We start from the raw sequence: 18,088 nt of genomic DNA on the forward strand, positions 1-18,088 counted from the left end.
AACATGGATGATGTTTGTTTGGGTGGTGGGAGTTTGGGACATGGTACCTCCATGGCCCACAATGGTACCCAGCTCAGAGAGATACTTGGTAGCATAAAATGCATGAAGTAATGGGTCCTTGGTTACAGTGGGTGTGAATGGCTTTTCTTGAATATGCCGTCATTTTCTGAAGGTACCAGTCAGGACTGTTAAAAACTGTAACTCTCTCCTGGCCCTTGGGCAATGTGCTCATACTTACACCCCCACATTGCCCATGGATGAGGAGAGAGTTACAGTTTTTAACAGTCCTGAGTGGTACCTTCAGAAAATGACAGCATATTCAAAGAAAGCCATTTAATTTGATTAAATGAAACTTATTTGGCCTTGGAAATGCATTTCTTTCCTTTGGAGTACTGGTGGGCATGACAGACACATGAAAGCTGTACCAATAGAGGAGCAGAGATGAATGTTAGGTTGGAAATTAAAATCAACATTTTTTTAAGATTTTTTTTAAAGATGGACACAATATCTTTATTTATTTTATTTATTTTTACGTGATGCTGAGGATCAAACCCAGTGTCTCACATGTGCGAGGCAAGCGTTCTACCCTGAGCTATAACCCCAGCCTCTAAAATCAATATATTTTAAGGTTGAAAAAAAGATTAATCCCACCTGGAAAGATGTATGAAGTTCTCTCAGAATAGACTTAATTTATTTTTTTTTTAAGGCTACTTAACAATGGGAAATTTTGGTGGGAGTACTGGGGATTGAACTTAAGGTTTTTCACATGCTAAGCAAGCACTTTACCACTGACCTATGTCCCTAGCCACTTTTAAAATGTTTTCATTTTTAGATGAGGTCTTGCTATTGACCAGTCTGGCCTCAAATTTGCAATCTTCCTGCCTCAGCCTCCTGAGTAGCTGGGATCATAGGTATGCTCCACTGTGCCTGCCTTATCATGGAAAATTTCAAGCGTACACAAAAGTAGAGAGAACAGTATCATGAGCCCAATGTACCTGTTGGCCAGCTTCAAAATATCAACATTTTACTCAAGCTCTAACAATATTTAAAAACTTAATCAGAGGTAAAAATGATTAAAATGCCTACTATGATTCAATATCTATTAGTGTTAATATTTTCCCACTTAATCAAAATGCCTTTTTGCCAGGTATGATGGTATATACCTGTAATTCCAGGGACTTAGGAAGCTAAGGTAGGAGAATCACAAGTTTGAAGCCAACCTGAGCAATTTAGTTGAGGCCCTTGGCAACTTAATGAGACCCTGTCTCAAAATAAAAAATAAAAAGGGCTGAGGATGGATCTCACTGATAAAGTATCCTTGAGTTCAATTCCCAGTATCCACTTCCTAAAAAAAAGCTTTTTTACAGTTTTTTTTTATTTTGAATCGGGATCCATATAAGAAGTATACACACACTTTTAACTGGCATATTTTTAATGATATATATCAGTCTAATTCTTTTTAGGCCATATATTTGTTGAAAAAAGGAGGTGATTTGTCCTGTAGCATATCCTACATTCTTCATTTGGCTGATTGAATTTTTTATGAATGCCCTTATATTTCCTAATTTCCTATATTTCTGGTAGTTGGGGTCAGATCAGAATCAGATCACGTCTTTTTAAAATTATTTTATTATTTATTTATTTATTTTTTATTAGTTATACATGACAGTACAATGATCTTAACATTTCATACATTTGAATCAAATGCCAGATCACTTCTTTTAGAACAAATTCTACTCAGATGGGACTGTGAACTTCTTATTAAACATTTTTTTTGGGAGAATGGGTACTGGGGATTGAACTCAAGGGCTCTGTACCACTGAGCCCTTTTTTATTTTTTATTTTGAGACAGGGTCTCGTTAATTGCTGAGTCTGATCTTAAACTTGCAGTCTTCCTGCCTCAGCCTCCAGGATCTCTGGAATTACAGATGTGTGCCACTGTACCCAGCTCCTATTACATCTTGAAGAAGACACACAATGTCTAGTTGTTCCATTTTTTACTGGTGTTAAACTTGATCGTCTGGAGAGGAAGTACATTATTAAAGTTCCTAATTAGCTTTTTTTCTAATAGATTTAGGTTCCATTGATGATTATTACTTAGGACCATTTTTTTCCTATTGAGGGTGGCCAAGTGATGGTTTTCTAAAATTCTATCATTCTTTCTGCATTTATTAGCTGGAATTTTTCTATTGAGGGGAACTTGCTCCTGTCAACTATTTGTTTTGTATAGAAAAGCTGGATAAATGTTTGATTTTTTTTCTTCTTTTTAAAAGGGAGGAAATCTTTACTTTGGCTCCATAGTTCTGAGCCCCAGGTGAGACAGAACAACAAGGTGAAGGAAAGCAACTTAGGATATGGTAATTCAGGAAAGAAAGCAAATGTTCCTTAGCAGCCCAGGGGAGGCTGGGTTTAATTTGACCTTGAAGTATAAGAATGTTTTCTTTATTGGTTTTGGGAAGGAAGAGACTTCCAATCAAAGGAAACAGCTTAGGCCAAGGCCCAGAGGCAGGAGCATGCAGGGTGTTTAGACAATAGTAGAGACAATAGTAGAGTTGAGTGGTATGTGCAATAAGGGGCCTTTTGAATAAAACTCCTACGCAAAGGAAAGGAGTCAGGATTGGGGGAGCATAATCTCCCAGATCTGTTACCACCTCAAGCATGACCTTGAGCATGACTCTTCCTTCGTCTATAAAATGAGCGAACCTTTGTAGGTCCATGGCTTTCAAACTTTTCTAGTCCAAATCCATCGATAAACACATTTTATGCTGTGACCCAGTACATAAGTACATGTAGATAAAGCAAACAAAAATTTCAAAGAGAACTCTAAAGAACTTCCTCTTATTATATAAAATGTATGTGGATCTGTTCTATTTGATTCCATTCCATCCCATCCCATCCCCTCTCTTCTTGTTAAAATGAATGTTGTTTGTGACCACTGAATTGCTCTTTGACTTACAAATGGGCAACAACCCTAGCTTGGGACTTGATATCTCTACTGATCCCTGGTCTTGGTGACAACCTGGTGCTAGACCAGGCACTGAGGAATAGGGAAGTCATAAGAAAGGGGAAGAGATCATTTGTGGAAGTTTCTGAGCTGAACATAAAAGTAGAAGCTAAGCCAAACCCAGAAGCCACCACTCAAGCCCAGCCCACCCTCACCTTGAGAGGTCTTGGGCCACTGCTGCCCTTTCACCAGATGCCTGCTGGTCCCTGTTTCCACAACAGACTGAGTCAGGCACACCCAGAAACCTGCTTCTTATTTATTCGGTCAACTTTGAAAAGTCCTCAAGTTTATCCTTAAACAAAGCCCTAGGCAGGTGCTAACCTAACTGGAAGTGATTGGAAAGGTCATGGCAGAAGTAGAGAGAGGATAGCATTGAAAGTCCTAGGGGTGAGGACACCCAAGGCAGTTCCCACCCAAGCCAAAGATTCACCACCTAATTGGTCCATGGTCCCTACCTGCTAATGCCTTGCATTCCATGTCTCAAAGAAGATGCATCCTCTCATTTTGTAGTGGATGAGTAATGACCAGACAATCGTTGAGTTGAGCAACTTGGGTAAATTGTTGGAGGGATGGATTTGGCAAAATTTTTGTGAGTAGGAATCATAAAGATCTTCTTTTAATTTTTTTATTGGTTCTTTTTAGTCATCTATAATAATAGGATTCATTTTCACATAATTATGAAAGCTTGGAATATAATCTGTTCTAATTCAGTCCCCAGTACTTCCCCTTTCTTTCCACTCCTCCTTCTTCTTGTTCCCTTTCCTCTATTGATCTTTCTATTATTTACTTATTTAGGTTTGTTTTTAATTAGTAGGATGTACAGTCAGGTCCATGATCCATTTTGAGTTAATTTTGGTATATGGTGCAAAGTAGGGGTCCAAAGTTATTCTTTTGTGTGCACAAATCCAGTTGTCCCATAACCATTTGTTAAACCTGTTTTTCTGCTTTTTCTTTTGTGGTAATGAGGATCTATCCCAGGAGTAGTATACTTTAGAGTTATATCACTAATCCTTTCTAAAAAAATTTTTGGGGGGTACCAGGGATTGAACTCAGGGGCACTCGGCCACTGAGCCACACCCCCAGTCCTATTTTGAGTTTTATTTAGAGACAGGGTCTCACTGTGTTACTTAGCACTTGCTGTTGCTGAGGCTGGCTCTGAATTTGCGATCCTCCTGTCTCAGCCTCCTGAGCCGCGAGGATTACTGGCATGCGCCACTGTGACTGGCCTCTTTCTAAAATTTTTGAGACAGTATCTCACTAAATTGCCCAGGTTAGTCTTAAGCTTGTAAGCCTCCTGCCTCGGCCTTCAGCTACAAACCTGTCTGGTTTTAACTTCCCTTTTTCTCCAGGCAGTTGTTCCCAGCCCCGGCCTCTCTGCTGCCCTGGAACAGATAACAACTGCAAGAGGGGAAGCTGCTACTGTGATGAATTCTGCCACATGGTACCAGACTGCTGCCCAGATCACAGTGCCCTCTGCAAACCAGGTTACTCTCATGCAGGTTCATTTCCCCCCATGGCAGAACTAGATGTGTGATTGATGAGGCAAGTCCCTAGTCTGTATCTTTAGGCATGGCCAGGTTGTGAACTGGACCTTGACAATCTTAAGATTCTTGCAGTCTATCCATTTCATGCCAAGGATGCCTACATGTTCCTCCCAACTTTGTCTTCCCAATGTTCCTTATCACCAGCTGCTCACCTCTGAGCCTCTTTTCCAAGTTGTACATGGAAAGGTTAAGCTGCTGGTGGTGGGGATCAGGGTGGGGAGTGAGGTAGTTGGGTTCCACTTAACTTCCTCACCTTCTCTTGCATGCCTCTCAGCCTCTCCCACGTAGACTTTTTCCCCCCCAATATTTTTTTAGTTGTCAATGGACCTTTAATTTATTAAGTTATTTATATGTGGTGCTGAGAATTGAACCCTGTGCCTCACACATGCTAGGCAAGCGCTCTACCATTGAGCCACAGCCCCAACCTCCCATGTAGACTTTTGAGGGCAGAATCTTCAGAGAGGTGCTTGGGATGTTGGATAGCGGCAGAACAAGGACTTTCACCGTGTGTTTCTCTCAGCTTCTCAGACTACCAAAATGGTGCTGCAGATGGTGCTGAGGATGGACAGCCCACCCAGCCCTGCCAGAAGCAATCTAGATTGGGTGCAGAGCATGGTGAGTGCAGGGCTGGGTGGCAGCCACTCCCGCATCCCTAGCCTCCAGTCCTAAAATTACCAGGGAGAATTACCAAAGGGGGATAAGGGACCCCTGTGCTAGGTCAGAGCGCCATTGTAATGATGGCTTTAGAGTAGAAACCAGGATTTCTGCCCATGCACAGAAACTGATAAATTTCATTCATTTTTCATGATATATTCTTTTTGATCCTCCCCATCATTTAAAAATGCAGAAAATATTCGTAGCTTGATGACTGGACAAAAACAGGCAGTGGGCAAAATTTTACTACTGGGCTGTATTTGCCAAATTCTACCCTAAATCCTCCTCCTTTCTCGTCTTTCCTCTGTGTCCTGGCTCCAGCTCTGACCTGTCCAGAACTCTCAGCCCAGCACTGGAGCACAGGCCTTGGTCTTCACGCCGGTGTATTATAGTTGGGGTCAGAAAGAAAACTAGCACAGTGCAGAGGGAAGAGCAGGGGCTTGTGGATCAGGAAAATATGACTTCAAGTCCTGGCTCCTCACTTACTATTACCTGGGGGACTGCAAGCATTCATTTAGCCTTTCAGAACCTGTTTCTTAATCTGTAGAGTTTAATCCTAGAGTTTGTCCAATAAAACTGTGGAGAGAACTAATTGAGATCAAGTATGGAAGGGTGAGGCTTGGGGGACATACAAGTGACGTCTATTACTTGGGAACACATGCATCAGGCCTTTTCTTGCTGTTCATTTAGGTTCATCAGCTTCTCCAAACCTGCCTCCTGGGAAGGCCATTCTCCATAGCTGTGAAGGGAATTCAAAAGAAGGCCTGACTCCTCCCTGAGATTCCTCCTCCATCATGCCAGCTGGACCTGTGCTAGCAGAGGTCATCTGTCTCCATTTTGGCTTCTCTGGGCCAGTAATGCTAGGCCTACTGTGTGCTTCCTTGGTTTAACCAGAGGAAAACGGAAATCTGCCACTGTTGTAAACACATTTAAACGTGCATAGAATCAGCCATACAAATTCTGAAACATACATCTGGCTCATGGTATTATTCATTGGGTTGACGTGGTTTCAGACAATATAACAAACATCTCTTGAAAGTAGAAAGTAAGAGCCTAGCTCTCCTTTAGCTTAGTAATTTGTTCTTTTTCTTCAGTATTTTGTCCTGGGTAGTACATTACTGCCTACAAATCTGGAAATGTCCTATCTGAACCCGGTGGCCCAGGCCTCCTGCCCTACTTCTTTCTCTTCCTAGGGGTGGAAGGTGAGACAGCAGATCTTCCTCTGCAGGGATGACCTCCAAAGCATCTCCTTGTGTGCATTATTGCAAAACTCTAAGTGTGTGTGTGGGGAGGGAGGGTAAAGCCAGGATCTGTGGGGTTTGACAAGCCCACCGTTTTCCCTTCTAGACTAGCTCCTCCTCTTGTTTTCATAAAAGGTTTTCTAGCCTCAGTCTCTGACCTCCAAACCTCAAGGTCGTCTTTTGCTTCTTCTCTCTGCTCCTGACCTTCTTCTCCAACTTGCCAAGTCTTTTTAGCTCTAGTTCACAACATTGTCACATCCATCCCCATTATGGTCTTCTAGCCCTGTAGTCTTCCCTGACTGGTCCTCACCCGATTATACTGCCTAAAGCAGAGCTCTGGTGTTGCCAATTCCCTGCTTAAAAGCCAGTGCTGGCTTTCTTTCATCTACAGAACAAAGGCTAAACTCCTAGGCATGCATGGCATGCAAATCCTCTACAACAGCCCTCCAGTGCACATTTCTGGCCTTATTTTCCGATAATCCTTTTCGCCCACTTCTGTGTTGCAGCCAAATGAAATGACTGACCCATTATCCCTGTCCAGGCTGTGCTCTTGGCCTTTGCTAATCTGAACATTGGTTTCTGGGTAAATGATTATAGCTTAGGAGTCTTGTTGGCACAAAGCCCATCTCTTGCTAATGGGTTTATCTAGGCTGAGTTTCTCTGACTAATTTATTTAGGAACATAATCTCAAAGAGCAGGAGTTAGGGAAAGGGGAAGTAAAGTAAGGACACAGAGAGAGCCAGATCAAAGATGTGTCACCCAGTTGGCCCCTTCCCTGGCTGACTGGTTGCTTGATTCTGTGGGATCTTCTAAGAAGCCTTTGGAAATGTCTGGGAGTCATCCGTCCAGGGACAAATCTGTCTGCCAGCTTCTATTCTCCATGGGTTACAGGTTACGCCAATGGGATGGATATATATATATATATATATATATATATATATATATATATATATCTCCAAGACATATCCAAGAATGTTCATAGCAGCTTTATTTAGAAGAGTGAAAAGACAAAAACAATCCAAATGTCCATCAACAGGAAAATGAGCAAATAAATTGGAGTATACTTATCAATAGAAAACTACCCATCAAAAAAGGATGAATTTCTGTTAAACACAACATGGGTGAGTCTCACAGACATAATATTAAGAGAAAGAGGCCTGATGCAAAAAGTATGTATGCATGATGTCGTTTATAAGAAGTCCAGAAATAGTCAGAATTCATCTATGGTGATGGACATAAGGATGATGGTTACATTTGGAGGGAGGCTATTGATTGGAAAGGACACAAGGGAGCCCGTTGGGTAAATGATTATAGCTTAGGAGTCTTGTTGGCACAAAGCCCAGTTCTTGCTAATGGGTTTATCTAGGCTGAGTTTTTCTGACTGATTTATTTAGGAACATAATCTCTAAGAGCAGGAGTTAGGGAAAATGTGCTGAAAAATGTATCTTGAGCTGAGGGTGGATTCATCAAGCTGCATACTACTTGAGATTAACCAATTTAATATAGAATATAGTAAGTTATTCTATAATAAAGGAGGGGAATGAACAAACGAACAGTGGCCTCCTTGGTGTTTTCTATTCTATAACTCAAGGAATAAGGGCGGGTATGGGAAAGAGCTGTTCTCAAGTGAGAGGATTCCCACCACCTCCCTGCACGAACCCTGTCTGGCAGAGTCTCATCTACAGGGTGTGTGCCTGCTCAACACTTGGAGCCCATGGGGACCCACCCAGATGCCGAAAATTGGTATAACAGGGTCTTGATTTAACATCTGAGCAGCCATCTTAAATGTTAACGGCCATCTTGTGTGATACATTTCACTTCCCTGTACTTCCTTTTATCTGAACTCCGCTCACCCCCATTAGTGACCTACTCCATGGGTCATTAGTGACAACCCCTTGACTCTGGAAAGCCCCATGGTGCCACGGACCTAAACCAATCCCATGCTATTCCCACCAGCCTAGCTCTGACGCAAGTGCCCCCAAGCCTATCCCATAGCATCATAGTTACAACTCCAAACCTCTACCCCACAAAAAAACTCAACACTGGGACATCTTGGGGCCTCTCACCACTCTGTAGGGGGATGGCCTTTATTTGTCAGTTTTGTCAAATAAACTTTCTTATGGATCTCTGCCTGGTCTCCGCCCTTCATTTCTCGCCCAGCCGTCTCTCACTTCCTCGCTTTCCTTTCAGGTACAAAGATTATTTTAAAGTGAAAACATCTGAGATGCAGGAAAAAGTCCTATCCCACTTTCCATTATGTAACTGAATCTGAGCTGCCCCAAATACAGGGGCTGAAACAGTTTCCTGCCAATTGAGCTGCTCTGGAGACAGACTACCCATTCCATTAACATCAAAAAGCCCAATAGACCCTTCCATACTTTCTCAACAAAACCCTAAGCCCTTCTCCTTTTATTAAGTTTGATATATAACATTTATCTCTGATTATTTAATTACTCAGTACTGAGTAACTTCCAGGGGCACTTGTAAATAAACAGTCTTTTTTTTTTTTTTTTTTTTTCAGTTAATTTGTAGACTCCCGGGTCCCAGCAAACCCAGAAAAAGTTGGCTGTGGCCTGTAAAGCTAGAGTCTAGCTTGGTGTCTAGTATATCTGTGACCTTTGGGAGGTATTGTAGTATAGTTATGCTCATAGCTGCCTTCCAGATCTGGGATCTATAACCTTGTATTTCAAGAGCATTTGATCAAGTTAACTCTTCTATTAGACACTCAGCAGGCCATACTCATCACTACAATATTCCCTGGTTTTATGGGGTAAGGCAGTTTTAAAAACCCTGAGGGGAGGGCCAGACTTAAATGGAACGGGTGGCTCCATTCTTCTAGGTTCTCAGGAGGAAAAGTTTTTAGTTATTCTCAACTCCTCTGTGTGTGTGTGTGCGCATATGCATCTGTGTGTTGCTGGGGATCAAACCTAGGGCTTCATGCATGTGAGGCAAGGAATGTGGTTCTATCATTGAACTACATTCCCATCCCCTCCTCTCTCTCTTTTTTTAAATTTATTTTTTAGTTATAGGTGGACATAATATCTTTATTTTATTATTTATGTGGTGCTGAGGATCGAACCCAGTGCCTCATGCATGCCAGGTGAGCGCTCTACCTCTGGGCCACAACCTCAGCCCTCCTCTCTTATTTTGGCATCTCACATCAGTCTAGAAGGAAATCACGCCAGCTCAACTTTCTAAATATACTGGGAATCAGACCATTTCCCTTCACTTTCTCAGCTATCCCATCTGATGGGGGCCAGAGCCACCCCCATCTCTCTCCAGGATTAGGGCAAAAGTCTCCTAACTCCCTCTATTTACCTACCCTATTCTCAACACAGTAAATGAGGGGATCCTTCTAAAACCTGTTAGGTCCCATCATGCTGCTCAAAACTCCACAGGAGCAGATCCCACTTCATAGTTTAGATGAAAATCACTGGAGGTCATTGGATTAAAGAAAAAGTAACTTGATATTAACCAGTCATATTTTTATTGTTCTGTTTCCCTGTTCCTGTCATACAAAGAAAGTAACTTTTTTGTTTGTTTGTTTTTTGTTTATTTGTTTATTTTTTGCAGGGGTTTGGGGGGCAAGTATTTGGGAATCAGCATATATATAAAGTGTGGGGCAACAACTATTGTTCCTACCTCAGTTTGTACACAGTGAAAATGTTTCCACAGGATGCACAATGTGCCTAAACCTGGGTTAGCTTCCCCCCAGACATACCTTTTTTTTTATTGGTTGTTCAAAACATTACAAAGCTCTTGGCATATCATATTTCATACATTAGATTCAAGTGGGTTATGAACTCCCATTTTTACCCCAAATACAGATTGCAGAATCACATTGGTTACACATCCACGTTTTTTACATAATGCCCTATTAGTAACTGTTGTATTCTGCTACCTTTCCTATCCTCTACTATCCCCACTTCCCTCCCCTCCCATCTTCTCTCTCTACCCCATCTACTGTAATTTATTTCTCTCCTTGTTTTTTTTTCCCATTCCCCTCACAACCTCTTATATGTGATTTTGTATAACAATGAGGGTCTCCTTCCATTTCCATGCAATTTCCCTTTTCTCTCCCTTTCCCTCCCATCTCATGTCTCTGTTTAATGTTAATCTTTTCCTCCTGCTCTTCCTCCCTGCTCTGTTCTTAGTTGCTCTCATTATATCAAAGAAGACATTTGGCGTTTGTTTTTTAGGGATTGGCTAGCTTCACTTAGCATAATCTGCTCTAATGCCATTCATTTCATGATTTTGTCATTTTTTAGTGCTGCATAATACTCCATTGTGTATAAATGCCACATTTTGTCATTTTTTAGTGCTGTATAATACTCCATTGTGTATAAATGCCACATTTTTTTTTTATCCATTCATCTATTGAAGGGCATCTGGGTTGGTTCCACAGTCTAGCTATTGTGAATTGTGCTGCTATGAACATTGATGTGGCAGTATCCCTGTAGTACACTCTTTTCAAAGAAAGTAACTTTGAAGCAGAAGTTGCCAATTCACTTTTTTTTTTTTTGGTGGTGGTGGGGCTGGGGATGGAGTGTAGGGCCTCACCCATGGCAGGCAGATGCTCTACCACTGAGCTACACCCCAGTCCTTGCCCTTTGTTATGCTTTTGCTTTCTGCAACATTTTTCTGTCTATAAAATCAACCTCAGAGGAGGCATTGGAACCTCAGTTCATTGGAAGATTTATTCTGTTTTATGGAACAAAGTGTTTACTGGGTTCTAGAAACACAAATAAAACCAATTAGGATATTTAAACTTGAAGGTGTAGCTCAGCTCTTCTCCCCTACCCTTGACTCTTCCCTCCATGGTTCTAGCCTCCATGGTTCTGTGGTGTTCTTGGAGCCTTCGGCCTCTAGGTCCTTCTCTAGCAGTTCCTGCTGCCTGGCATGTTCTTCCCCCAGTATCCACTTGCCACCACCCTCTCACCACGCCACTCAATCCCGCAAGCTACACCACATGCTCATGATTCCTCTTCCCTAACTCCTGAAGTATTCACCACTGTATCTTCACTTGTTTATTATGTTTACTGTTTGCATCTCCCTTCACTAGGAAGTTAGTTCCACAAGGGTACGGTCTCTTTTACTTAGTGAGTTAGTTCAAGGGCCCAGGGATAGTGACCGGCCCTTCGTTGATGTTCCATATATACTGGTTAAATGAGTGAAGCTAGTTTCCTGAGCTCCCTCAGAGTGAGAGCTGAGTTTGGCTGAAGACATAGCCCAGGAACTTTCTGGATAAGTTTGTTATGATTCCCAGGGCCAATAGCTACCTGCCCAGGCTTAGATTTCCCCCCAGATACAAAAGAAACCAGCCCAGACAAAATTCAGCAAACCCAAGGAAACATTCAGCCAAATTTCCTTCTCAAGGTTTCTATCAAGATCCTCATCTACAAGCAGGGGGTGTTGGGATTAGGACCTGAGGGGGCAGAGCTGTTGGTATTTTGAACTGTTAAAAAGAAAAAGGAAATGGTTTGGGAAGTCCCCTATTAAGGTGAAAAAGGCAACTGTCAGTACATTAGGCTTTGGTTTAGGGACCCACCTGCACCTGGAATGAGGAAGCCCTTTGCCCTGCTGGGGTAGGGCTGGGAGAGGGGAGGAAGATGACCAAGACGAGCTGGTTCTTGCTGGGCTTCTTCCCCGTCTTCTCTTGGGATGAGCTTCTCAGTGGATCACAGCTGCCAGACAGGGTCTCACAGAATTCACATCACTGTGGTGTCCCAAGCCTGTCCTTTCTCATCCAAAAATCTCTTAGGGGAAAATCCATTCTTCTATTTTATAAAGCAAGGAACTAAAGTTGAGTGGGGTGGAATGGGCTTGGTATATAGATCAATAGCATTCCTGAAACTGGGGTCTAAGATACCCACTCCAAGCACCAAGTCATGTCACACATGGACCCCTGCAGCCTCTTCTGGGAGAGTCCCCTTCCTCTTCCCTGGGACAATTTTTCTTTCTAGGCAGAAATTTCATCCCCAAATGGGATAAAGTTCTAGAAGATAGTGTCATCCCACAGGGCCAACAATACCCCAGAGCTCTTGTTGACTGAGGTCCAAAGAAGGCAAATAACTTCTATACTGCCACTAAGGACAGAGCTGGAAACAGACTTGGACCACATTTTGTTGCAATTTCAAATTTCTTTCAACCTGAGGTTTTTTTTTTTTTTTTTTTTTAATTCTAGGGGTTGAACCCAGGGGCACTTAACCACTGAGCTACATCCCCAGTCCCCTTTTTTCTTCCCTGTACATACATAACTATGGTTAAGTTTAATTTATGAATGAGGCATAGTCAGAAATTATCAATAAAACAGAACAAATGCAAAAATGCACCATAAAAATCATGTGAATGTGTTCTCTCTCAAGATACCTTACAGTAAATTCACATTTTCACTAAAGCAAGCACCTCACAGTTCTCTGGCAGGTCTGAGCTGCCAGCAGGGCTGCTCTATGCTTTGGAGTCGTTATTAAGTAAAATGAGGGGCTGAGGTTGTGGCTCAGTGGTACAGCACTTGCCTCGAACCTATGAGGCAGTGGGTTCGATCCTCAGCACCGCATAAAAATAAATAAACAAAATAAAGGTATTGTGTCCATTTACTACTAAAAAAGAAAAGTAAAACGAGGGCCAAGCACTGCAATATGGCAACAGTCTGATGACCAAGATGCCTACTAGATGACCAACGGGGAGCACACAGTGTGGACACACTGGACAAAAAAACCTCATATGCTTGGAGGGAGCCAAATGCAATTTAAAACATGCAACTTGTTTACTTCTGTTTTTTTTTTTTTTTCTATTTAAGATCTCCAGGTCATGGTTGATTACTGGCAACTGGGACGTCAGTAATCTCAGATAAGGGATCACTGTACCTGAGGAGGGAGTAGATGGTCTGGATGGGTGGACGATAGGTTCAGGTTCATGGCCCATTGCATCAACAAGGAAACTGCACGTGGTGCCGGCAGAGGGCTTAGTAGCTTTTAAGATTTTCATGCAGAACACGACCCTGAATCTTCAGATTACTGGCACAGGCGAAAACAGAAACAGGCTACAAGTCTTGGCAGGGAGCTAAGTTGTATGACCCTAATTAATTCTATGCTATGGTTTCAGGGAGGAAGAGGGACTGAGATGTCTTCTTGCAGGTGCAGGCTAGATATGGCTTGGGTGATGGGTAAGAGGCCAGAGATCAGTGCTCCAGGGAGAATAGGAGATGTTTCTAGATTCTATGAAGAAACAATGACACATCCGTGTGCAGTTGTCCCTTGCTGTCCACAGGGCTGGCCCAGGACTCTCTCAAGGACACTAAATCCACAGGCACTAGAGTCCCTTCTATAAAATGGCATCCTATTTGCACAGAACTGATAACAACCTCCCGCACACCTTAAATCCTCTTTAGGTGACTTAGGACACCTAAAATAATATGCACATAGTGTCATGCTGTATTGTTCAGGGAATCATGACAAGAAAACAGGTCAGTCCGTGCTCAGTACAGATCAGTTCTTTCCCCCAAACAGTTCTGATTCATAGTTGGTTGAAGGCATAGATGTGGAACCTGCAGATACTCCAGCACCAGGCGGCCCCCAGGATGGTCCTCTCCATGCCGCTGGAAGTTGGTGCTCTGGGTCTTGCGGGGGCGCTCTCACCTGAGATCACTATGCACTGGTTTACACGCTTCCTCAGCATGGCGTAGAAGGCCACAACGGTCAGCGCAAAGACGCACGGCTCCAGCTTGCCCAGCTGCTGTTTTTCCTGCATCTTTACCTACTTGGGGGTGGTAGATTGGGAGGGACTTGAAGGGGTTGATGGTCACCAGGATGCTCCTCGTGTACATGTAGATCTTCTGCTGAAGAAGCGGTGCTTGAGTTTCTTCAAGAAGTTGTCCTTGGGGAAGGTTGCACAGTTTGTCAAAGTCCCCCTGTTGTTGCGGCAAGAGGCCACGCTCCACCAGGCGCCAGGCGGCCGTGGCCTGGGCCACCAACTGCATGTGCATGTACTTGATGGTCCTGTCTGCCTTGCGCTCCTGCAGCAGGAAGTAGTAGGTGTAGTAGGTCCCGTCTGCATTGTGCTCCTGCAGTAGGAAGTAGTAGGTGTCCTCCTGAGGGTAGTAGGTGTCCTCCTGAGCCCTCCGGGGCCACAGCAGCATGTGGTGCAGCGGTGAGTCATTGACGCCCAGCACCCACTCCTCCTCCTTGACCTCCACCAGCACGTAGCACTGGATGCCCATCATCCGCAGGTTGGCGGTGGTATCCTTGATGATGTGGTGTGGTCAGATGTAATGTTGTCCTTGATGGTGGTCATGTAACAGGAGGCCCTCGGTGGTGGACAGCGTGGGTAGATGTGCAGGTGATAGGCTGCCTGCTCCTGGCGGCCAGAGCTGCCCACCTCTTGCACACTCATCCGGTGGGCCTCCTGGCTTCAGCATGTCTCCCAGGCTTCTGGCGAGCATGTCCTGGAGCTGGCCCTAGGCGGCGGCGTGCCAGTCCTGTGCCGAGTCTCTGCCTGGACACCCGCCAGCCCGCCTGCAGCTTCTCCAGCAGATCCTCCCCATCCCTTTTGGAGACAGGGTCTCACTAAATTGCTGAGGCTGGCCTTGAACTTGTGATCCTCCTGCCTCAGCTTCCTGAGTTGCCAGGATTATAGGTGTGCGTCACCACATCTGGCCCGGAGGTTTTGATTCCATGATACCCGTCAAACATGTTTCCTCTATCCCAGGGCTACTCTCATCAAAAAGATCTTACTTAAAATTCCCAAAGTACCTTGTCTGGCTACTAGTTATCCAGCTCATGTCCTTGGCTTTGGGGGGATAAGATTCTTCTCTAGAAAATCAGGACTAATCCCCTATGGGTCCCTAAATCATGACCCTCACACTTACCCTCCTAAGTCATGACACTCAGATAAGCCTGCTTACCTTCCTTGCTTGGGGACATGGTCCTAGCTTTGGCTTGGATGAGGAATCACAGAATGTTGAAGATGGAAGGATGATAGAGATTAAAGCCCTGGCCCACATTGGGGAGCAGTCTCCTTAAAACCTCAGGGGGGCTGTCCTTTCTCTCTATTGCTTGAGGACCACAGTGGCTATCAGGACTTCTGCTTATTCACTGAGCACCTAAAATGTATATATTCTTGATGAGCACTAATTATGTAGCCAGTATTGCGTAAAAGCTTTACTGTCTCACATGTTCCTTAAAAGAATGAGGTAGACACTATATCCATTTTATAGATCAGGAAGTTGTGGCTCAGGAATTTTCTCTTATTTGTCCTAGATCGTAGAGCTGATAAGGTCTAGGATCAGGAATGAAACCCAAGTCTGTGCATGGAGCCCAAACCCCAGGTATGGCAGAAAGGAGGTGAAACACCATCTCCCTTGGCCTCCCTAGCTGCAAGACTGTGGGGGTGAATATCACCATGGAAATGATGACATGAATCAGACTTTAGAGAGGCAAGATTATTGGGCAAGAAGGGCAGGAAGATTAGGTTGCTGATACCCCTGACCTGCCAGCTCTCAGCCTGCACCTGGCTGCATCCTGGAAACTATCCAGTCACACCTAGGCAGGTGGCCTGCCCCTCCTCCCTGGGTTGAGGAAGCAGGAAAAGGTGGTGGTGAGAGGCAGCAGGCAGGTCTGCTAGGCAGTGGTGATCAGCGCCCCAGCTAGGATGAGCTCTGTGAGGGGCCTGGTTCTGCCCCTTCTTTTCTTTTGCTGGGAGACTGGAGTCTTGGGAAGTTCTGCAGGTAAGGAGGGGAGAGGGGCCTTATGGGCTTCTTCCCCTGCAGTGTTCTGGGTGTGAATTTCAGTAGAAGCAGTGGGGGTGGGTGAGGGTGGGCTCTTTCATGAATTATAATTAACCAGAGGCTATATGGGAAGTGTGATTATTGTTGACAATGAATATACAAATGGCAGTGTGTGTCAGCTAGCAATGCAGCCATCACTGTAAGGGTCTTTGTAAATTTGTCTTTATGAATGTGGCAGTGTACATGGGATGGTGGTGGGCGGGGGACAGAAGGTGTCAGCTGATGATAATTCTGTCTAAAGTTGAAGAATGTGACTTAAGAGTCGGACACTTTTGTTACTTAGCATAGATTTCCTTCAAAATGTGGCTTTTGTGTGAAAAGCCTGTCACAAAATTCTTGGACAGAAGAGGCTGGGCTTTTATGGTAGAAGAGAGTTAACACTAATCTGTCACTGACAGGCACTATGCCAAGCTCACTAGATACATTTAAAAATAGACTTCTTAAAAAGCAATTTTAAGTTCATAGCCAAATCGAACACAGCAAACATTTCCCATATACCTCTGTGTCTATCATATACAAACTCCCCATTATCCACATCCCACGCCCACATTGACATGTAATCATCATACATTTTTTCTTAGTCCTCAGACTAACCCTATAAGATAGGTACTAGCCTTATTCCCACTGTCACCCTTTATTTTATTATTAATTAATTAATTATTCTGGTTTTGGGGCTTGAACCCAGGGGCACACTACCACTAAGCTACATGCCTAGTCCTTTCTCATTTTTTGTTTTGAGACAAGGACTCACTAAGTTGCTGAGACTGAACTCAAACTTAGGATCGTCCTGCCTCAGCCTCCCAAGTACCTGGAATTACAGGTTGTACCCCCATATCAGGCTCACCCTCACCCCTTTAAAGGCAAGGAGACTGAGGCTTATGGGGATTAAGTCATTTATTCACAGAGCCAGGAAGTAATGTCACATGTGCCTAACCACTGGACCACACTGACTCCCACATGCCCTCAGACCACCAGGTTTGTGCTACATATTCCACTTCACTTCATTTAATCCTTACATGAACCCCGTGAAGTATGTGCTCCGAGTCTCATTTTATGAATGAGAAAATGCAGGCTTGGAACTGGGAGATGTGGCCAGGATCACGCAGCAGAGCAAGCAGAAGAAAGAGGACTCAGATCAGGTTCCAAAGTCCACCCTTTCCTCCCCATGAGCCTGGGTGAACAGAGTGGGAGAGTTGCAACATTCTAGAGCCCTGGAGAGATGAGTAGGTTTTGCTCTGTTCCAGAAAACAATGGCAGGAAAGAGGCTCCGGATGGGGCCTCCCCAGCTCTGGAGATAAAGAGGCCTTGGGTTTGAGGGGGATGGGGAGGTTTCGTAGCAGATATGACAACCCAAGCTTCCTGGAAACAGTGGACAATGTGCCAGTGGAGGTTAGGGGTCAGACTGCAAGACAGTCACCGCCACTGTTTGGGCATCTGGCTGTGTGGATTGGGCAACAAGGCTCTGCCTCCTTTTCATGGGGACCAGCCAGGAGGCTCAGGGAAATAGCTCAGGAAGAAGAAGAACTTAAGACAGCAGACTGGCAGTTCCTGTGTAAGCATCATTTCTGTGAGCAGCTGAGCTGAGTGGAATAGATAATGAGTGCGTGTCCCCATGGTCCATCCAAAGTGCATGTGGGACACAATCTGAAATCCCCAGTATTAAGCCAGGCTGTGTGCTTTCAGGTCACTCCTTGAGGGGACACAATGGAGATGTTCCACACCTGTTGCAGGCTTCGGAATATCAGAGCTCTCCCATTCACCTCCTCCCTTGGTACTGATTGCTGTGGCATGGTGGGTGTTGTGACCATCTTTCCCCAGGTGAAGATATGAAGCCTGGGAGAAATCCATCTGGAGGACAGGC

General features: G+C 44.2%; 1 protein-coding gene across 2 annotated transcripts in view; it reads left to right on the top strand.

The window, feature by feature from the left end:
• Positions 1-15,973: 15,973 nt before the first annotated feature.
• The window catches only part of Muc20 (mucin 20, cell surface associated), a 34,424-nt gene continuing 32,309 nt past the window's right edge, over positions 15,974-18,088 (top strand). Inside the window, exon 1 of one of the 2 annotated variants that reach the window (XM_046457891.2) lies at positions 15,974-16,167. In XM_046457891.2, coding sequence (XP_046313847.1) covers positions 16,092-16,167 — 76 coding nt within the window. In that variant the 5' untranslated portion in view covers positions 15,974-16,091. The remainder of the gene's footprint in view (positions 16,168-18,088) is intronic. The other variant, XM_046457890.2, reaches the window with a different exon arrangement.

This window comes from Marmota monax, unplaced genomic scaffold (genome assembly GCF_021218885.2).
Source record: "Marmota monax isolate L192 unplaced genomic scaffold, Marmota_monax_Labrador192_F-V1.1 WCK01_AAM20220418_F8-fsc00052, whole genome shotgun sequence".
Classification (NCBI taxonomy): domain Eukaryota; kingdom Metazoa; phylum Chordata; class Mammalia; order Rodentia; family Sciuridae; genus Marmota; species Marmota monax.